The 24,410-nt window shown below is 32.9% G+C and overlaps 1 protein-coding gene across 3 annotated transcripts in view; it reads right to left on the bottom strand.

Moving 5' to 3' along the window:
• Positions 1-24,410, bottom strand: part of Rsod (superoxide dismutase family protein Rsod) — a 271,460-nt gene that overhangs the window by 123,579 nt on the left and 123,471 nt on the right. For all 3 annotated transcript variants that reach the window (XM_087407501.1, XM_087407503.1, XM_087407502.1), the window contains one exon: positions 7,795-7,885. In XM_087407501.1, coding sequence (XP_087263627.1) covers positions 7,795-7,885 — 91 coding nt within the window. The remainder of the gene's footprint in view (positions 1-7,794; positions 7,886-24,410) is intronic.

The raw sequence follows: 24,410 nt of genomic DNA, 5'->3' as shown, positions 1-24,410 counted from the left end.
TTTATATATATATATGAGTCAACAGTTTAGAAAGTTCTAGAATTATTTATTAAAAGAAAGAGAGATCCTTCTTAAGAAGAGGAAGATAAACATCAGGCAAACCTTCCGTGTCATTTTGCTTATTGATATCTCTTGTTTGTCTTTTTACATGTATCACTTCCGAAATTCTTCTTTTCATTAATTGTTCTGTATCTAAAATTCTTATGTTATCTCAATCCAATTCATCTCATTCAAACGGTGACGTGAAACCACTGAAATTTCGGAAGAAGATTTTCTTATGTCAGCCTTATGTTCTTTTATCCGAGTTTTTAATTTCCTTTTAGTTTGACCAACATAAGACGATTCACAGTTTAAACAATTGATTTTATAGACTACTCCACAATGTTCATCCTTAGACAAAGAATCCTTTCCTGTCTTTATAAATGTATTCATTTTATTCATAGGTTTATAAGCTATATTAAAACCATGAACATGTGAAAGTTTTTTGAATTTTTCAGATATTTTGTCCAAGTATGGTATCGTGAAAAATTTTTTCTTAGAATCACATTCATTATTAATTTCTTCGCGATTTTGATCTAAATTAGTTCTATTTTCCAATGTTTTTATTCTATTTTTTATTGTTGAAAATATAAATTTTAAAGGATAACCATTACTTAAAAGCGTGTGAATTAATTCAAATATAATTCTCTGATTATCTATAACAAGCATTGTATCAAGAAAACTTAATCTGCCACTTGTACTAAGCTCTAATATAAACTGCAATCTCAAATGTAAAAAGTTAAAAATATTTAAAGCGTCATTGATAGTATCAGATGCAAGAATGACATCGTCAATATATCTAAAATAAAACAATAGTTGTACTGACAATTTTTTAAGTGCTATTTCTTCTAGATCTTGCATTACAATGTCGGCGATTATCGAAGATAACGGTCAACCCATCGGAGTGCTGAATACCTGTTTATAAGTTCTGTTATTAAAAGCAAAAAAGGTTGAATCTAAAATAAATCTGACTGTGATAATAAACTCGTTATTTGAGATGTTTGTCTTCGCTGAGATGTAAATCCATCTCCTATCAGTGCTATTTAATGTTAGCTCAACAGGAATATTAGTAAAAAGGAATACTACATCTAACGAAGTCAAAACATATTCAAAAACAGTACCATTAAATGCTCAATAAAATGGAAATTGTCTTTAATGTAACTAGGAGCTTTTGGTATACTATCATTAATTAAATTATGCAAAAAAAAAAGAAAGATAATATAATGGACTGTTAACAGATGACACAATCACTCTCAATGGGTTACCATCCTTATGTATTTTGGTTAAACCGTAAGCTTTAGGTATAACACCATCAGTTGTAAGCAATCTACGATATGTTTGTTCGTCAATAAACCGATCCCGCTTCCATCTCACCAACAAAGTATGTAAATCCTGAGTCAATTTCTTACTCGGATTCTTATTAATGATTGTGTAAGTGTTAGTGTCTGAAAGAATCTCCTCCATTTTCCATACGTAGGCGTCCTTGTCTAGAGCAACAGTAACACTTATCAGCGTTTGTGATAAGTATATTAGAATAGTTATTAATAAATCTTTTTGTTACATATAGCCACTCTAAAATCTGTTTGTCAGACTAAAAGTAGGAGAAGGAAAATTGTTATGGAATTTGTTGAGTATTGGGAAAGAATTATTTCTAACAAAGTTGATGATATTTTTAGGACAACCAATTATTTTCAATGTGTTTTATGAATTCAATTAATAATAAGAGTTAAATATATACATAACAGAAACTAGAAATATTATTACATGTTTCAGCTCTTATATTGAGTCATATATTATCCTCCAGATATTATCTTCTTCTCGCTTTACATTAGTTATCATCATCAAAGAGATAAAAAAACATGATGTAATGTGTCCCAATTTATGTAGCGATCTTGATAACTGTTACATGGAAGATGCTTATTTGCCCGTTTATCGTTATATTGTTATTGAAAATATATAAGTTTTAACACAAAAAAATGAACAGTTTTCGTATTCGATTCATCTACAATTGCTGACATTTCACTATAAAATACTCATTAACTTCTAAATAATTGATTTAAGATTTTTTTTTTTAAATAAATGAAATTACAGTGTTTTGATAAGGTTTCAACAAGAAATAAGAAAATAAAAAAAAATGAAAGTAATAAGGCGTCATCATTGTAAATGGTGAAGTTAATTTTTTATTTGAAACTATAAGGAGTATTACTTTATTAATTTTAATATATTGTATTATATATTTTTAAAAAGTGGAGGATCTCATTTTAAAAATTCGAATTAATTTTACCCTGTCTTGGCGATGCCACCCAAAGTAGTTACCGGTTCGAGAGCCTTCAATCTCCCGATAGAGTGACAAAATTATTTATTTATTAGCCGATTTGTGACAATACAATGGATCGCCTCGCGTCCTCGCTCATTGCTTTCCGCATTTAAACTGCGTGATCACGTACGCGAATTGGAAAGCTCGCGGATTCACATCGATTTCCGATAATCGCTATTAGTTCCCGCGATCAGCAGGAAACAGCGGAGCAGCGAAATAACAATAAATTCAATCGTACAGTTTTCTTACTTATTTTCGAACATTCGTACGCAGAAATACATATTTCGATGTCACGATCGCTCGAAGGTCGAAACAATACGATATGTCGCTCAATCTAGAGTCTCTCTGAAATAATCTAACGAAATTTTAAACAAAAGTCAAACTGATGAAGTCAGCGACTAGGCCTTTTTAAACTCTATTTTCATTTAAAATATTTTTTTTATAAAATTTATAATTTTTCAGATATTTTGCCGTCTCGTAACATTTTATATTCCTTATATAATTATATATGCTGCCACATATAATTATGTCCCACGAATATAATCTATATATTGCATATTATCATATATACGAGGACAAATCAATAAGTACCCGTGTTTCAAGACAGGCGACGTTGCTGATGCAAGTTGGCATTACCATTGTGTACTACCATCATTCAAACGACGCCATACAAAATTTCAGAGTGATTCATGCAATAGTCTTGATTTGACAGCAATTCGTAGTGAGCGTGTTTGATGTTTTCCGATACAATGGAAAAAGAGCAATATCGATCCGTGATTTGTTATTTTTGGATGGAAAAACGTGCGAAGAAATAAAAACGAAGTTGGATGCCGTCTATGAGAATTCTTCACCGTCAAATATTGGTTCAACGAATTCAAACGTGGTCGTTCGTCTGTTTTTGATGAGGAGCGCCCAGGCCGTCCGGCAGACGTGATTACTGAGGAAATCGTTGAAAAAGTCCACGATATGATTCTTGCTGATCGCCGAACAAAAGTGCATAAAGTAGCAAAGGTCGCAAGTGCATGAAGGCGTGTCGTACGGAATGGCATTCAATATTTTGCATGATAACTTAGGAATAAAAAAGCTATCGGCCCAATGAGTGCCGCGATCAGGACAATACACCGGCTCACTCCTCCGCAGTCGTCACAGCCAAATTGGTCGAATTGCGCTACAAATTGCTGCCGCATCCACCGTACTCTCCGGATTTAGCTCTCTGTGACTTCTTCTTGTTTCCAAACTTGAAAAAATGGCTCGGTGGAAAGAAATTCACGTCGAATGAGGAGGTCATCGTCGAAACAAAGGCCTATTTTGCAGAGTTCGATAAATCATATTTTTCTGAGGGGTTAAAAAAATGATAGAAGCGTTGGGAAAAGTGTATCCTCCTAAAAAGGGATTACGTTGAAAAATAAAAAAAATTTTTGTGAAAAACTTGCGTCTTCATTACTAACACGGATACTTATTGATTTGCCTTTGTAAAAAATGTCCAAGATATGTACATATCTATGAAACGATACTTTATTACAGAAGTGTAATTCCCAGAATCTGAATGATGAGAATAACTTAATAAATAATTAAAAAACAATTTTTTATTAAGTAATATAATAGCATATTGCATGAACATACACGCACGCACGCACGCGCCATCCACACACACACACACACACACACACACACACACACACACACACACACACACACACACACACACACACACATGCACGCACGCACGCACGCACGCACGCACGCACGCACGCACGCACGCACGCACGCACGCACGCACGCACGCACGCTTACACACACACACACACACACACACACACACGCACGCACGCACGGGATCTCCTATGTCCATGTCATTGGTCCTGGTTTACGCTAAGAGTAAGGAATTACACTACATATTTTGTAACAAAGTATCGTTTTATACATGTACATAGTTTGGACATTACATATGATAATATGTAATTATATAATATATGGGATATAATTATATGTGGCAACATATATAATCTTATAAGGAACACAAAATGTTCGAAAAAGGTGAAATATCTGAAAAACTACAAGTTTTTTTTATAAAGAAAATATTTTAGATAAAAGTTATAGAGTCTAAAAAGGCCTAGCTGTTGGCTGCATCAGTTTGATTTTGAGTGGCATTGCCAAGGTAGAGCAAAATCAACTTAAATTTTTTAATTGTGACCCCCCCACTTTTTCTTTTATTTTCTTATAATCCTTGTTAAGTTAGTGTTTTTCAAAACACTATAATTATATCCATTTTAGATCAGCTGTTTAGAAGTTATTGAATATTATATGGTGAGATGTCAGTGACTGTAGAAGATTTGAGCACGAAAACTGTTCATTTTTTTGCGCTAAAACTTATATGTTTTAATATTCTTAAGATTTCCACAGATGCTTTCTATATAAAGATTATGCGTTTCGCGGATTTCCTCCGTGTCCAGATTCTTGGAATGCCAATGTTTCGTGAACCTTGCAGTCCACTTCATTAGGGTGAAGAGCAGCCTGATACTGAGCTGTTCATCCATGTCATTCCTTTTTATATTACGCTACTTGGAGTGATAAGGGGAAATAAGAGAATTGTGGGTGGGGGGGGGGAAGTGGCAGAAATCGGTCAGTCTTCAATAACGAGAGAATGGTTTTCCATATTTTATTTATGTTGTAGCCATTATCTCTATTTAGATTGTTAGAGTGTTTTTGTATCTCTATGGCTTCTTTATACTTTCTTGAAAAGTATGATGTAATGTTAACTATTGTCGTTTTGTCAAATAGTATTTGATGTTCTGTTTCGATGCTGTGTTCTGATAATGCTGATTACGTGTTTCAGCTTGACATCACGGCAATGAGCTCTCCTATTTCTCTTGTAATCGCCAACATCTTCATGGAGCATTTTGAGAAAGAAGTCTCAGAAAAATATTCAAAAAACTAGAAGTTTGGTTCCGTTATATAGATGACACATTCGTATGGAGACACAGCACAGCCAAACTCCGTAAATTCCTTACTTTCCTCAACAATTAACATCCAAATATCCACTTCACTATAGACATAGAGAAAAACTCCTAGATGTTCTTGTCTCTAAGAAAACTGACGGTACCTTAGGCTCAAGTGTACAGAAAGCCAACACACACAGATACATGCCGAGTCGCATCACCACCCAGCACAAAAAGAGTCTGCAATCAATTCACTTGTACATAGAGCTTTCACCATCTCTGACAAAGAACATCTATAGACGGAACTCAATCATTTAAAATTAGCCTTACAGAAAAACGGACACGACAAGAAAGACATAATCAAAACAATCAATAAACATATTATACAAACAAGACAACAGTCTCTGACATACAATCAGACGAAAGGAGCTTATCCATTCTCCCATATGTCAAAGGAACAACAGATCGGATTGACAGGATATTAAACAAACACAATATTCAAATTATCTTTAAACCACCCAAAAGATAAGACAAATCCTAAGAAATCCTAAAGATCAAAGACCTCCACTTAGCTCCGCAGGAGTATACAAAATACCTTGTTCGTGCGAGCAAGTATACATTGGAGAAACTGGGAGAATGGACAATCTACGGATAAAAGAGCACCAACGTGATGTCAGGCTAAAACATGTCACGCAATCAACATTATCAGAACATAACATCGAAACAGGACATCAAATACTGTTTGACAAAACGACCACAATAGCCATTACATCACTTTCCAAGAAAGTGTAAAGAAGCCATAAAAATATTATACAAAACACTCTTACAATCTAAATAGAGATAATGACTACAACATAAATAAAATATGAAAAACCATTCTCCCGGTTATTGAAGACTGACCGATTCCCTCCCTTTTCTTCCCACTCACAAATTTTCTTTTTTCTCCCCACCACTCCAACAAGTAGTATAATATAAAAAGGAATGACCCAGAGAAACAGCTCAGTATCAGGCTGCTCGTCTTGATGAAGTGGACTACAAGTGTTGGCATTCCAAGAATAGATCTGAACACGGAGGAAACCCATGCGAAACGCATAATCTTTACTTATATGTTTTGTTTAACAGGACATGCTATAACATATGAGAAAACCATTTGATTTCACTCAATTTCATATATGATTAGTACGGGGTCTTTTCCTTGTTGCTAAGCAACCAGACAGAATTTTCGCAAAATATCAGAATCTTTTCTCAAATAAGTTGAACCAAGCACGAGAGAGCGTACCATTCTTTCGTTAATTTGGTAATTATTCAGATTAAGGGACATTCCGCCAATAACCTTGACCTTGATATATGTTGTCAAGATCATGACCCTGAGTGATCTCTGACAGGTTTTAGGTGGCGGTTGTCCTTTGTTAAAAAGTTATTAACAAAAAAGTTTTAAAAATAATGTTTTATTTCTACTACGTTTTTTATCCGAACTCTCACCTCCTTTTCCCATCTGTAAAGGGGCGCACGACTCTCACTTTCAACTCTCACTTCTCAACAATATACGTATAGCAAACATATTTTAAAGCAGGAAATATTCATGTTATATAGTTGTATTATAAGTATATATGTAGTAACCTAACTTAACCCGTGTACCATAATTAGGTTAGGGTTAGGTTATTATATATCATTAAACTTTCCGAATATTTCTAAGTATTTCTGAAAAATGTAGTAGGAATAAAACATTTTTAAAACTTTTTTCGTTAATAATTTTTATACGAAGGACGACTGCCAACCTGTCGGAAAGTTTAATAGTATACAACTATAACACGAGTATTACCTGCTTTAAAATATGTTTGCTATTCGTGTACTGTATAAGGGTGAGAGTCAAAGGTGAGAGTCGTGCGCCCTTTTGCAGGGGGAGGAAAGTAAATAAATATGTATAATATCTCATATAATTGTTATATACTTGTCATAAATGTTATATAATTGTCATATGAATATCATATAAATGTGTTATATAATTGAACTTTTATTGCTAATAACTTTTTAACGACCGCCACTTAGAATCTATCGGAGGTCACTCAGGACCATGACAAGGATCTTGCAAAAGATCTTAAATAGAACAGTGATGGAAAATTGTCACAATATATAGTACATATATAATTCACATTAAATTATTTAAAGTATTAAAAATCCAACTTAAACCATTATAGACTTTAATATTCTTACTTGTTATACTCACATTACTGTCTTAATAAATCAAATTAATAAATCAATTGTTTATTGAAATATGTTTAGAGATAAATATCAAAAAATTTTCAATAAAATAATTACATTGTAAAGAATTATCTTATTAAAAAATTATGGAGTGCTTATATTTAATGACAATAATTAAATTAATTTGTTTGCTCTATTAGCGCTTTTGATAAAGATACATATTAAACATTAAATATACATATTTAATATTTAATTTTTCAAATGTACGAATTGGAACATTTCAGATAATTTCAGTACCTTATATGGATTATAGGGTGATCCAGCGCTTAAACATCGATTTGTCCAGTTGTAAAAATCTTTTCCTGATGGTTTCTCATGTATCATCCACCTAAACAATAAAAAATGTTAAGTTTTGATTGTTTCTTGTCAAAAATGAAAAGATCCGAGATGTACACACGACATCATAAACGCCTAGCCATTTGCACGAGAATCGAGGCATGTTCAAGATGCGCGTTTCTTTCAAAATATTTGTCCTTTATAACTAATAGTTATTACAAAAATAATGTAAACTTGAAATTTAACTTTTAAGCTAGACTTAAACTAAACATATAATTTATAAGTAATAATTTATAAATATTTCTTAAACAATGTAGTATGATTTCTTTAATAAGAAAAATTGCAATTAAACACAACATTCTGCCATCCTTTCTCATTTTCTCAAACTTTATTTTTCTATAAAGAAATAATGTAAAAATTTCCTTTTCAATTTTTCTTATTACCTATTTAATTTTTCTTTTGTGTGTGTGTGTGTGTGTGTGTGTGTGTGTGTGTGTATAAAAGAAAAATTAAAAACATAACAAGTACACAGTAGTGTCGCTGTGCTTGCTTAGTGCCGAGACACTATCGTCTATCCTTATATATAATTCTTCTTTTCCTATATATATTGTGATATTTTTCATCCGTTACTATGTCGCAGATTAGCCAAATGGATCTTCCCAGCTCGTGAGGACGGGCAACAAGCGTGCGAGCACTACAGTTCATACGCCATCTTAAATTTACTTTAATTTATTTTTCATACTGAATTTTTTGCATTGTTTTTCTGCGAGAATCGTTGCCAGAATCGTAGCTGTGTGCGAATTAATTGTGTCGAAGCTTGCCAGCAGAGAAGGGGATCGCCAAAGAAAACTGCCGAAGAGGACCGTCACCGAGGAGGCTCCGGATTATGAGGCTCCGTCCCAATGATGGGGCCGCGCAGGTTGTATCGCTCTTTTTAACTTACTGTTTGCATTTGTTATTTGCGTCCTTCTAGTACCGTTTCTGTTTTACAGAAAAAAACGGAGAATGCCGAGACGTTAGAATGAGGTAGTTTCTCAAGAAGATAACCAGCTAGAACATCGAAAAGACCATAGCGGACTCGGGCTCGAACCAAAGGAATGGCCTAAAGCAGGAAAAGTTCCATGAGAGACAAGAGAAGAGTCCCGGGCGAGAAAACTACTCTGGCGAAATTCAAATCCCGTACCAAGTCGCAGGAAACTACGTCGCTGTCTACGCGATTTGCGGGATCGCGCGGCGTCGTTATCAGCCAATTAGACGCGGGGAGACCTGTCGATAAGCAGCGTGGCCTGTGCATCCCCCGTCGGGGCCTACCGAAATCACTTGCGTTGTGGCACGGGCCGGAAATAGATTGTAAGAAGGACGCACGATCCACGGTGAAGCGAGCATCAGCGAGTAGCGTTACCGATCCTCAGAGTGAGTCGAGCTGAAGGGAGCTAACGGAAAGGCCGAGCGGAAGGAGACAAGCGTAGTAATTCTGTAAAGCCACCGATTCTCGACAATGTGATCTCGAGCGAATATTACGTGCCGAATTCGAACTGAAGGGCTAAGGCCCGTACAGGGAACTATACCGTGAATAATTAATCATCTAATTGTGGCTTGCTGTTTGCACGAATTACATAGATTATTGTATTCCATGCGCGTAAAGCTTGCCGCCCTTTCGCCATAGTAAAGTCGCTGCGTCTCGCTTAGTGTGATTTATGTTAACTCATCATTTTGCATTGTACGCCTCCGTTTGAGTTGCACTTCATGTAGAGTAGAGAAAATCATTGTACGACATCTGGCGAAAAGCCGCGATTGTTGCTGTAAATCTTGATCGACTGGTGAATTTGGGATAATCCCGCGATAATCACCTGTTCACGTTCCTTTTATTATTTTATGCTACGCGACTCGATAATTTCGGCTTATAACGAACTCATATTCGCGCCGAATTATTATCACATACTTGAATTGCGTACTTGAGTAGACGCTTGTTCGTACTTCTTGCGAATATCAAATATATGTTTGTCATTTTTCTATTATTAAAAGAAAGTAGTTCTTATTTGTTCGCCTTCCGATTCACTCCTGCTCCGAATAACCCATTCCCGCTCCATGCGGAGCTGAGCAGTCGATTGCCGCATTAAAGAAATATTGAGCATAATTAGTCGAGATTTAGAGCAATAATAAAGAGCACGCTCACTCATGTCTGACTTGCAACTTAAGTCAAGAAAGAATTCGCGATAACTCAGTAGCTACCGATTTAGAGTATTAGCATAAAATCATTGGCTGTCGAATTGCAATCACAGAAAAGCAATGAAGTTGTGTCGTCAATCGAGACTATGGTCACAATATATATACAATATATATATATATATATATATATATATATATATATATATATATATTTATATGACTTTGGTATATTTCGAAGACATTTTTTTGTCACATATGGTATACTTTGAGGACATTTCATATTTTTGGAGATAGTCCTTATTATTTTTTATGTATATGATACATTTTGGGGACTTACTATCCTCGAAATTATATTATAGTTTTATGGATAACATTTGAGAACATCAAATCCGAATGAATGTCCTCAAAACAGACCAAATACATTTAAATACAGTTTTGCATTTGGTACATTTTAAAGAAAACAAAAAGTTAAACTTACTACATTAAAAATAATTAATAAAGGTACATATATAGGTATATATATATATACTGCATAAAAACTAAAAATACTTCATTATATATCTAGTATTAATTTATTATCATATGTCCTCAAAATATACCAATCGCGTATTTTTTTTAAATTTAATTTTCAATATTCTCACATTATTAAACAATTTTAAAAAATTATTAAATAATAATTATAAAGATTTATGGAATAATAAAATATATTGCGTCATATTGTAAATTATGTTTGCAATTTATTTGTGGCATCTCAAAATAAATGAAGCATATATTTTACAACTTCATTTATATTGATTTAATTAATCAATATAATATACTATTAATTATTAATAATATAAAAGCAAACAAATATGTAACACTGGTTGACATCATTTTGTGCTTAAATGTGACGAAATTATTTTTGATAGATTTTGAAGGGCTGGTTGCAAATATAATTGCGAAATTATATCACTTCAAATTTTTGAGATATTTTAACTTAAATGTGAAAGAAATTATGTACTTGACTATTTTCAATGATTTACAAAATGTTTAATAATTTTTTTTTCAGGTAGATGTCACATTAAAATGTTATTCTTATCTTTTCGAACGCATATTCGATTGATATGTTCAGACTTTTTATTGCTGAGATAGAGTAAATAGACAACATTAAAAAATTATAAAATCAACTAACGGATTCCTCAAAATTAAACAATTAATTAAAAAGTATAAAAAACTTTAAGAATCAGTGCGGAAGATAATGAGCAAACATATTATTTTGAAAAGAATTTTAATTCTCCTCTTACAATTTGTTCGAGAGCGAGAGCGATAGTGAGAAAAATTTGAGTGATACGGCGTTTCAGCTGAATTTCGCTTTACGCGAATTATCAATTGCGAATCGAACGCGGTTTTCTGGCGGCGGAGCGTCTTCTAGGCGGTTGCACTTGTAGCGAAGCGTTGACTCGAGAACAGCGAAGAATAAGAGAGTCATTGCTTCTCGGTTTTGCCTTTTATGCTCTTTTAAGAACAAAGGCTTCCCTTTGCATTCACCTATAAGATTCTCGCAAAATTGAAAATTTTGAGGTGATCCTCTGTTTCGGGCGGTGATTGGCAATTTCGAGCGCGGCCAAGCGGTACGCCATGCGCCGCTAAATCTGGATTCTTGGTTACCATGCGCGCCCACTAAATCTGGATTCTTGATTGGGATGTACGCATATTACGCGTTTTGCGTCATGCGATCGCGCGTGCGCTGCGACCGATCTGAGTTGGTTCGCTATTATAGCGGTTGAGATCTGCGTACGTGCGACGTGCGGCTTAGCTTATTGTTTATTTTGAGATATTTTAACTTAAATGTGAAAGATTATTTTTCGACTTTATCGACGAGATGATGGCCGAGTTTATATTTTGGAAATCTCTAAGGACGCTTGGGATCCTTCTAGAAGCTTCCGATCCGCATGTCGCACGCACGCCAAATCTGCAAATCTGTCCGTGTTAACTGTATCTCGAACACAATTAAACTGTCTAACAAATAAACGTACGTTTTGGTTCAAATTCATCCTTAGCATAATATTAAAAATAATAGAAAACATATTATATACAAAAAAAATTTAATTCAATAATTGTGAATTATCAGGCAATTCGAACCGCGCTGGATGTTATTTGCGAAACTTTATTAATTATAATAATAATTTATTAATATTAATACATACGTAATAAAATCTCAATTTTCAAAAGTTTCTTAAAATCGTTTAGTAAATCTACTGTATACGCTCTGTAACAATTTCTAATTTGAAAAATTCATGTATGTATATGGACGCAATTTGAATCCTACTATAAATTAAACTATAATATTAATAATGCTTTTAATAATATCAGTTCAATAATTGTAAATTATCAGGCTATTTGAGCCGCGTTGGATGTTATTTGCGAAACTTTATAAATTATAACAATAATTTATTTACATTAATACATACATAATGAAATCCTAGTTTTAATTTAATTTAATTTAATTTAATTTAGTTTATTGCAAAGCTATATGAAAAAGATTACATGTTAACAGAATAATAGACATAAAGTATAACACACAATAGACTACAGTTAATATAAACATAAATACAATAGACAATAGTAGCTTGCAAAGGTTAGACATCAGCAAATTGCTGTTACCAGTAACAAAACCAGAATAAGACAACAATGCAATAAGAGGTAAATTAATAGCTGAAATCATATATATACATACATACATACATTCACTCACATGAATACGCGCATATATTTGCAAGCACACCAATTACATCAGTCTCATTTAAATACTGCAAGTGACGCGATGAAACGCGAGGCAACGGAATGAAAAGACGATAGAGAGGGAGGATTTTATTGAATCAGGAAGGGAATTAAAATATTTGATAGAGGTGTAGGAGAAAGAGGCACGGGATTTTATAGACCGATATAGAAGGAAGGATAAGTAATCTTGGTATCTGGTGACAAGGGAGTTAAAAGAGGAATGATATTCAAAGTTTAATTGAAGAAGACGTCGCATTTTCAATAGTTTCTTAAAATCGTTTAATAAACCTACTGTAACAAATTTAAAGAACTCCGATATGTAAGTAAGATGCATATTGGAGCCCACGTAAATTAAACTATAATACTAATAAGGTTCTTAGGAATATTAATTCAATAATTGTGAATTATTGAACAGGCTATTTGAGCCGCGCATTATTACATGCGTAATAAAATCTCAGTATTCAATAGTTTCTTAAAATCATTTACATATATGTCGGAATTCTTCAAATTGGTTAGAAATTGTTACGGAGCGTATACAGTATGTTTACTATACAATTTTAAGAAATTATTGAAAATTGAGATTTCGTTACATATATGTATTATATATATATATATATATATATATAATATATATACTTACATACATACATATACATACATACACATATATATATGTATATATATATATATATATATATATATATACATATATATTTTATATATATGCATCAATACTTTACTAAATAAAATATATGTAAAAGACAGTGCAATTAAAATAATTATCTTCATTTGTATTCATATGTAAATAATATGGTTTCTTGTTTAGGAAGAAATTATTTCAACAAAATTGAAATAATTAATATCATATTTATTTTATTATTATTTTTCCTCTCAAAAGAAAAACTTTGACCAAGGCACGTTTGTTGATATGGGCCTGAGTAGGTCGATAATTCAGATCATTTCTACGATTCAGCGACGCACTTTTCATGACAGCGCCGCTATCATGAATATCGGAATATCGCGGAACTAAAATACTGCTTGGTTTCATGGCTTCACGTCAATTTCACTCGTAATATACAAACGAAATTTTCGGATATTCTTTTCTCTTATACTAAAACCCCTACCTCGTTAAAAGCAGGATTGTTTTTTCAGGTTTTCTGCAATTCGCCAGCTACTTTTTATGAACGTGCAAGATCTGAAACTCTTATATAGCAGCACATATTGTGACGTGTTGACTATAGAAGCCGATAACAAAACTGTAAGTCTTCAATTTTCTTTTGTTTTTCGTTCAAATGTAGCGAATTGCGTTATTGTCGATACTTTAATTGTGGAGAAGGATTTTTCAATCCATAAACACGATTAAGAGTCTTTAATAATTAATGATAAAACAGGATATTCCAGCATTAATATTAAACTCCCTTAATATTAATAAATTACTATTATAATTGATAAAGTTTCGCAAATAACATCCAGCGTGGCTCGAATAACCTGATAATTTACAATTATTGAATTAATATTTTTAAGAGCCTTATTAGTATTTTAGTTTAAAAAAATGTTAACTTACATTAATTGTTATCGCTGTATTTTTCTCAGGTTCACACCCTTGCTATAATGCAACAAAAAAAGATATTTGACCCAATCTTGGTACATTTAAAACTGTAATGAGAGTCTAAATTGACTGAAATAAAATTCATAGTTAATAAATAATCTTAATACTGCAGTCATAGCTTGTTTATGGTTAGTATAAGTCTTATGAAGATTTTCGATATTCATTGGTAGAATAAGGCTATTTATTTGTCTTTTGATGCTAAGCATTTCAGAAATTAAACATATTTGTTATAGTTAAGTTTTTCATTCAAAATTTTTACCTTTTTCAAATTAAAATCATATCTAAATTGCAATCTGTGTTCAGTTATCATGGAATGGACAAATTTTTCAAACGTAGCTGCGATGTTCTACAATTCTAGTTTTTAATTGTCTGCCCATCCGACGAATGAAATATCGCAATCTTTGCATATGATATTATAAACTACGTTATTTTTTATAGATCATTTAAAATTTTTATCAATATTAATTCCTTTATGCTCTCCAATATTAAATTTTTAAATTCATTTTCCAATGCTACAGTGAATTATAGTTTCGGCGATATCATACTCTGTCTAACTCTCTTCTTAATGAGTTCCGTTTTCGTGTCTAAGTCTTCATTTATTTTAACACGAATAGTGGAGTTTATGTAGCTGCTTCTAATGAGCTTTGAATACTTTTATGTTAGCTTTAGCTTTCGTATTTAGGTTAAAATTTCTCAATAATTTGACGATTATACCATATTTTCAAGGCCACATACCTGATCAGCGCATCAAAATCTACCGTAAACAACATCGTATACTTTAAAAAAAGGATGATTTTTTGTCGACCAGTGTAATTAACAAAAAGGGATAGATAAGTATTAGACATCATATTATAATTCTTATTTGAGTAATGTATTAAGGCTTTTTTTAAATGAGTAATTACAGTTAAGTCAAAAAATAAAACTCATTTTTTAATTATACACGCACAGCGTTACAAAATTCGTCAAACGAACTTTCGACTTACAAAGTCTTCTTCATAACAAATAATAACATTTTTATATATCCCCTTACAAAGTCGAACGAAATTACATGCAATACATAATAATGCAATAAATAATTGTCTCAAATCTAATTTTACATTACTCATTTCTACGTTAGGATATTAAAATTCGGAATAGGTATCCGTCAGAAGTTTGGAAATTCAAATTATAAAAGTGTGTTTTATTAATCTTTCGGTTGTTATTGAGAATCCAATTCAGTCAGTAATTTAATAAAAAATATGACAGTCCAATCGAGGATTTCTTCAACGATCATCCTACTATATTCTATATAATTAAATGTAAATCAATTTATAACAAAAGTAGTATACAAGAAGGGCAAAGAGCCAATAACGTATAAAAGTCATCGCAGCGTACTACACAAAAAAAAATTGGTATTGAGGAATTATAATAATATTGTAAGATCATGTGCATATTTTTAATTTAGAACGATGGTTATATATTTTAAGATTACATTGAAAATGACTCGATTGGAGTTGAAACGTTTGTTTATTATAATTGTTTTGTATTATAATAATTTTGCTTATTTAAATTAAAAGTACATTATTGGCTCTTTGCTCTTCTTGTATACTACTTTTTGTTATAAATACAGAGCCGTTTTAATATTTTTTAATCAATTTATAATTAAATAATTAATATAATTAATTTTAGTAATGATGAGAAATTAATTTCAAACTTACGTTAATTTATATAAAATAGATCCATAGATAGAACATTTAACATACTTAATGACATACGAGAACTAAAATTATAACGTTTTTGAATACACTTGTTTATGTCATGACTTCGATATATATTTTCTGACTTATAATATCAGTCCAGAACATTTGACAATCATTAGCTATTTTATCATATACGATGACACAGTTTTTTATTTCGATTCAATAGACTATTCTATATAAATTAACGTAAATGTAATTAATTTCTCATCATTATTAAATTACAATAATTATATTAATTAAATAATTATAAATTGACATTTAATTATACCGAATATAATAAGATGGTCATTGAAAAAATCCTCGATTGGACTGTCGTTTTTTTTTATTAAATTATTGACTGAGCTGAATTCTCAACAAGAATCAGTAAAACATACTTTTACAATTTGAACTTCCAAACTTCTGACTGAATACCTATTTCAAATTTTATATATAATATCCTAACGCAGAAATGAGTATGTAAAATTAGATTTGAGCGACAATTTTATTACGTATTGCATGTAATTTCGTTACGCTGTGCGTATGTAATTAAAAATTTTATTTTTTGAGTTAACTGTATTGCTTGTTAAAAAAAAGCTTTGACACATTAATTATATTGTGTTGCATATACACAAGCCTATTTTTCTATATTCTCATTTAAATTTATTAGTCATAGTACATATCCTCAAAAGAGGGAGTCCAAAAATAGCCAATTATTGCCTTAAACTTAATACATATTGTGTATTAAAGTATTTGTGAGCTCATACTTTAAAAGTCATCAAAGAACATATATATACTAATTTATATAAAATGTTAATAAAACAATGTAGAAATCGTATAGAAAAAAATAATTATGCATTTTATGTATCTATGTTATTATATAGTAATTTATAAGAACATAAGATGTTTATATGTCCTTATATTAGGTGTTGGAATTAATTCGTAGCGTTTTTTAAATGAAAGAATGTTATTTATTTCACATGAGCATTAAAAAATACATTAATGAAAGTACTTCCCATCACTTTCTACTACTTTTGACCATCTTTCGGGCAGTGAATGAATACCGCGTCGGAAGAACTGTTCATCTTTAGATGAAATCCAGGAATCGAACCATTTTGTACAATCTTCGTAAGATGTGAACTTCTGCTCGCACAAGCTATGAGCTAATGATCGAAACAAGTGGTAGTCGCTAGATGCAATATCAGGAGAATACGGCGGGTGCGGTAGCACTTCCCATTTAAGTGTTTCCAGGTATGTTTTTACCGGTTTTGCAACGTGTGGGCGAGCATTGTGCAGCAAGATGACTTTATCGTGTCTTTCGAAGTATTCCGACCGTTTTTGCTTCAATGCACGGCTCAAGCGCATCAGTTGCCGTCGATAGAGATCTCCAGTAACGGTTTCATGCGGTTTTAGCAGTTCGTAGTATATGACACCCTTCTGATCCCACCAAATACAGAGCAGGAGCTTTGAGCCATGGATATTGGGCTTTGCCACTGATGTTGATGGTTCGCCGGGCTTAACCCATGACTTTCTGCGCTTTGGATTGTCATAATGGATCCACTTTTCGTCACCGGTAACAATCCGATGCAAAAAACCTTTTCTTTTCTGCCGTTGAAGCAGCAGTTCGCACGTGAGAAAACGTCTCTCAATATCCCTTGGTTTCAATTCATATGGGACCCAATGTCCTTCCTTCTGGATCATGCCCAAACTTTTAAGACGTTTTCCTATTGTTGAGAAGTCAACTTCCAATGACGTAGATAATTCTTTAAGTGTTTGACATGAGTTTTCATTGAGCAGTGCCTGCAAATCGTTATCTTCAAATTTTTTCGGCTGACCAGGTCGCTCCTTGTCATCCAAGTCGAAATCACCAGCTTTAAAACGTGCAAACCACTTCCTACACGTTTGCTCAGCCAGAGCATGTTCACTATACACATCCACTAAAATACGATGAGCTTCAGCTGCACTTTTGTTCATATTAAAGTAATGAAGCAAAACTCCCCGCAAAAACACTTTATCTGGCACAAATTTTGACATATTCAATGAATTATACAGTATTGTTATTTATGATTTCAAGAAAGGTTATGTACGGCAAATGACGTCCTATGATAGATGTTTACAATGTATACAGAACTATAGGTAACAACGAAATAGTGTACTGCTTGTGCCATCTCTTGTAAAATGCTACGAATTAATTCCAACACCTAATATTAACCTATTATCTGTTTATATACATATATATGTTTTTGAAATAAATCGTACGTATTAAATCACTTGTGACATAAATCAGGTAACAGTAGCCTAATGAGATAAGATACACATGAAAGTATGGAATTTTATCTTTAAAATGCTTTTTTACGGAGTCCGATACGATCATTTTTCACTGAATTATTCCAAATTTAAGGTACCGCTGTCAAGTTATGGATGTAATTCATTCCTATATGAACAGCATAGAATTTGACGGATCGGAATTGAACTTCATTTTGTGTGTATTGATATGTGTGCGTGTGTGCGCGCGCGCGCGCATGTGTGTGTGTGTGTGTGTGTGTGTGTGTGTGTGCGTGTGTGTGTGAAGTGTGTGGGTGTGCGCACGCGTGTCCATTAACATTTAACATATAGTATATGTTATATAGTATATTAACATATAGTATAACATGGATCTGTGTACCGTTTACTGTCTCACGTTTTTTCTTCAAGTCGTCGTATTTGTACCAATGTGTACCTGCAAGTGCATACGCAATATAATGACCAGCGTTGATATTTCCATACTGTATGTAATGAACAATACTTGCTAGTACATAATTTATGTCGTTCATAGTTTTTGTTATAAAATCTAAGTGATGTTTATTATTTACAGTTAAGGTATCTGTGGTCAATAAATACAGGTGTGTCTATTAATATATGTTTTCATATTCGAAATTACTACGCATTAGTGCACCACACTTTTGATAGTTGGATGTAATATTTTGTGCATCATCTATTGCTCGCTGCATATTCTGCAATCTTTGGTGAAAAATTATTATATCTGTATTTATATTGCAGAATACTGATGAACGCTAATTCGTAAAATTGCAAATGCACGATTTTGTAAAATACGTAACTGAGTCATTTTTAAAAAGATATTTCGCCAGATGTGCTGCGTTGCAGTTAGTATTTCATCACTTAATTCCCGTGTATAATCAGTTATCGCGTCACGAAAGAAAAGCAAATTTTTTAATATGGAAACTCTTTCATTATATGTGGAAAACAATCTTTCGTTTTTTAAAATGGAGCGCGCCAGTTTCGAAATATCGTTGGTGCATGATTCGATTGCCTCCCGATGTGCTTCATGTGTTGCGATTCCACTTGCTACGAGTTGTAGTAATGAATCAAAAGTACATGTTTCGTGTAGCGTCATTGTGACTCCTTGTCTGCTTACTGGCTTGCATTTGCTTCCGTTTATAATAAGAGGTAAATTTCGTGACATAATGTTTTTTAAAATGTCCCATTCTGGATATTTGTCCAAGTACGACGATTTTAGTAGATCGCTTTTTTGGAATAGGCTTGAGAAGTTCTTCAGCATACTTGTTGACAATTTTTTCTGAACCGACTAAACCGTGCCAATTCTTCCAATAGGTATTCCAATTCTTTTCAACTGCGTCATCAGAATCATGCAGGTTGGGCTCAATTATCAGACTCATATAAATTTCGCTCAAAAGCCTTGTTGGATTCATGCAAATTTTGTTCAGTGATGAAACTATTTGTGTTACTTATAGTACTCGATTTCATCAGCTTTCATCGAAATCTTGTCATCACATTATTGTATATATTAGTCTAATTGTTTATCTAATTTATCTATTTCAGATTTTTTTTGCAAAAACATGTGTTTCATTAGATGCAACGGATATTTCGTCCAATTGCATCTGTAACTTTGGCATCTAGAAAATGTAGATGTTGCATCACAAATTTGTCAATCCTTATTGGAAGCTGACTTTTAAAAGTTCTATTTTTGAGATTGCTAAATTCCGCTTCTACTGATGAAGAAGTTGCGATTTCTCTCGATCTATTAAAATATGAACGCATTATATCCGTCAATATAAGCAAATAAGATAACAAAGTGTTTTGATTTGTTTTGCGAAATCGAGATTGTAACATGCATTTATTATGCTATCGTATTCTGAGTTCTTCGCAACTTTTTGTGCAAAATCCCAAATAGAATTGCTTCATTCCAGCCAGCCAATATTGCAGTTTTCTCATAACTAGAATTATCATTACTAAATGATTGAGTTTCTGAATTCTCATTATTATCATTATCGCATATTATCTATTTCTATTATATTATTACCTTTTATAATACCATTTAAATATTGCAGACGTTCATTGGACGTCAATGGCTTACTGTCCATTGTATACTCAATACTTTTGCTTAGTGCTATAATTAAAATGGATTTCATAAAGTATTTCACTTCTTTCAGAGAATTCATTTTATATGCTTGGCCAATGCAGCGAAGATAAAATGCTGGCAACAATATTTTATCGCTACCTTTTAGGCATTTCCATCTTGATATCATAATTAGATGACTAATATCTAATCTTATGTAACATGATAGAATCATGCTAGTATTTCCCATACTATAGTCATGTAACGTTTTTGTAAATAGTCATTCAAGTCATTATATTTCGCAAAAATATTCGAAACCGTGATTAGAATGGCCCAAACAAAATCGGATACAACTGTATATGGTACAGGAATAACTTTAGCAATAATATTGCGCAAGAAAAACGCGATTGTCATCGCTCTATCAGATGAGATCACTTGAAATACCGGAATGTATTAATTACCGTCTTTATTAACAAAAACACATTGGTATAAAAATATCGGGGAATCTTGTGACGCTTCGCGTTTAAATATGCCACCTGTGGCATCAAGCGTCAAAAACGCATTTGGATTACTTTTATGCTTTGCAAAATATAATAACTGTTGTTCAGTGATCCAATGTATGCAAAAAAAAGGGTAATAAGCTATTGTTACGTCCAAACCCTTGATAGTTTGGTCAAGGAGATAATGAGAGAGGGTATGGAAGGACGGTCAGACTCAATCTCACAGGTATACGCACGGAGGCGAACACCTGTGAGTCGTACGTACCTTTTAAGTCCCGGAATGTGGGCCAACGTCCAAAGGGACGCTATGACACCTGTTCCACTGGACAATGCGAACGTCGGTCCTATCTTTTCGGTCAAGGAACTTAATCCCTTTGACCCGGGAGTGGACCTCGTGCGATCTCAAGTATTCGAGGAAAGTGAATACGAGGGGTGATTTTTAATAAAAACAGAAGAATACCTTACGTTATATTTATTAACAAAATGAAAAGATTTTGTACATTAGCTTGTCTTTTACGAAGGAAAATACGTACTATACATTGTGAATGCATGTGTGTGTGTGTGTGTGTGTGTGTGTGTGTTTGGTCAATAATTGAGTTTTCCATGCTGGGAAACGCGAGATGGACTGTAAATAATTACAACTTACTATTTAGCTGCCCCCAAGATATCGAGTAGAGAATCTATGTGCGAGCCCAACGAGATCCGGCGTCCACGAAGAGCGTTCGATGGGCAGTTGCCGTGGCGTATGGTTAACTTCGGTTGCGATTAATTTACATTTAACTTCGGACGGAATCTCAACTGGCGATTCCTGGTTGGCGCGGGTTATACTGATTACTAACTGAACCGGATGCTTTATAATTTGGTACTGACGTGAACCGAGTGCTTCAAAATTTGGTACTGACGTGAACCGAGTGCTTCAAAATTTGGTACTGACTCTGTGCTTCCGCGGGACTTCTATTTATACCCCGAAAAAATAATGTTGAACCTTTGTTTAAGATGCTAAAGTTAGTTGTAAATGTCATGCGAGATTTATGATTTTTTATAACGTTTTATCGTAGTTGATCTAAAGTACATAGAGTGGTTTTGAGAAAAAGAGAAAGTGATTTATAGTTTTTCTTCTATTTTAAAAAGCCAAGATTGCTCCGAGACGGATGACGAATTCTGTTATTCTCGCGGAAAATATGAGTAGATAAGCAGATGGTTACCATGCTATCATTGTTAGTTCCGAGTCTGGTTTCAGATAACGTTCTTGTTGGAAATTATTCTATGCGTTTATGTTCTTTTTTTCTTTTTAAGTGCGATATGGCGCCTGTGTTTTTGTTCTTAGAAAGAATGTTAGAAAAATTGTTAATCAGTCTCGGATGATAAAGCCTAGATTTTTACTATTGCGTGACTTCGGTACATTTATAATGTCTTAGCAATCTTGTCTCTTTTCGAGCCTACACATACATTAAGGTTATTATTCTTTCTAGGTTGATTGACGTTTACGAGTTTTTGCGGCGCCTGTCCGGTCCTTTTTCAATTTTATCAGTCCATTATCAGAAGGCCCCGCTCGGGTCTCGCAGACGTCAATCATAGTCGCGGCGAAGAGAAAAATAAATCGCGGCGTCTGTAGGACGTAACACTATGAAAAATTAGCTATGACAAATTAACACAAAGTTTTTTATAGATTCCTTTAATTGAACAATTTAGAATGTTTTATGGGAAATCTGGACTATTTGTAACTTAGTGAAGTGGATGCGTTCTTTGATGAGGATGAGGCTGGTTTTATGAAGGATGTTTAATATCCTGCCAATCCAATTTGTTATTCTGATAAACCTATAGTCAATCTATGGATAAAGGAACATCAACGTGATGTCAGGCTAAAACACATTATGCAATCAGCATTATCAGAACACAACATCGAAACAGGACATCAAATACTGTTTGACAAAACGACCACAATAGCCAACATTACATCATACTTTCTAAAAAAGTATAGAGAAGCCATAGAAATACAAAAACACCCTAACAATCTAAAGATACAGAGATAATGGCTACAACATAAATAAAATATGAAAAACCATTCTCCCGGTTATTCAAGACTGACCGATTTCTCCCACTTCCCCCCATCCCACCTACAATTCTCTTATTTCCCCATCACTCCAACAAGTTGCGTAATGTAAAAAGGAACGACCCGGAGGAACAGCTCAATATCAGGCTGCTCCTCGCCCTGATGAAGTAGACTGCAAAGTTCACGAAACGTTGGCATTCCAAGAATGGATCTGGACACAGAGGAAACTCGCGAAACGCATAATTTTCATCTTGAATGTTTCCACTCATGGTTTGAGTCTTTATCAGCAATTTTTGCTCCCCTAACACAACAGTTGGATTATTGCATTACAAAATAATATCGGCAATGTTTTTCCTCTCAAAAAATTGAACCGTTAACTGTTGTGATGTAAGTCACATATTCACAAAGTTAGAAAGCTGAGTGGTAATGAGAACTCAAGCTAAAATTATATAAATAATTAAATTATCGTATGTATAAATTGGATGTAATATCTTTTTACCAAAATTTCAACGGATTTGACATTAGATGCTCTTTCCAATGATGGGACTTTATTTGCAAAAATTGTAATTTATCGAAAAATGAATTTTTTAAAGCTGTTCGCTTAGTGTTGGATTCGACTTACTTTGTTTTTGACAATCAATTTTATAAACAAACTTTTTTGGAACGCCTATGGGTTCACCGCTTTCTCTGATTGTAGCTAATTTAATTATGATGAACTTGGAGAATTAGGTGTTGAGCAATATTCAATATCATATACCATTTTATTATAGATATATATATATATATATATCGTGGACGATATATATATATCGTTCTTTGTTTACCGAATTCTAAAATCGATTCTATTCTTGTAAAATTCAATTCATTCCATCTAAAGTTACAATTTGCTTTGAAATTGGATTGTAATTCTATCAATTTTTTGGACACAATTATAATTTTAAAAAATAATTCGTTGACTTTGACTATTAAAAACCAACGTTTTCGAGAGGATTTTTGAATTTTTTGTCTCAGCATCTAAAAGATTTCGTCCAAAGAAGAACATAATTTTTAATTTGATAGATAAAGTTTTTTATATCTCACATCCACAATTTCACAAAAAGAATCTTAAATTTGTTGTAAGGATACTTTTGGAAAACGATTATTCATTGGATTTTATATTCGATATTATTAATACAAGAATTAAAACATTAATAAATAAGTTGAATCCTTCAAAAGATCAAATAACAACTTATCTAAAGAACGGGTTAAATGATTTTCCATGCCATGTGTAGAAGAGATATCGAATAAATTCAAGAATATAATTAATGGAGTTTGCCAAAGGGTTTCTTTTTTCAATTTGAAATAAGTTGAATCAATTTATTAAGGTTGATAAAGAATAAAATAATAAATCTTTTTAAATAATAAATTAAAAAGG

The sequence above is a fragment of the Acromyrmex echinatior genome, chromosome 6 (genome assembly GCF_024713525.1).
Source record: "Acromyrmex echinatior isolate Ae372 chromosome 6, ASM2471352v2, whole genome shotgun sequence".
NCBI lineage: Eukaryota > Metazoa > Arthropoda > Insecta > Hymenoptera > Formicidae > Acromyrmex > Acromyrmex echinatior.
Note: the sequence above shows the minus strand (reverse complement) of the source record. Positions and strands in the feature narration are given on the sequence as shown.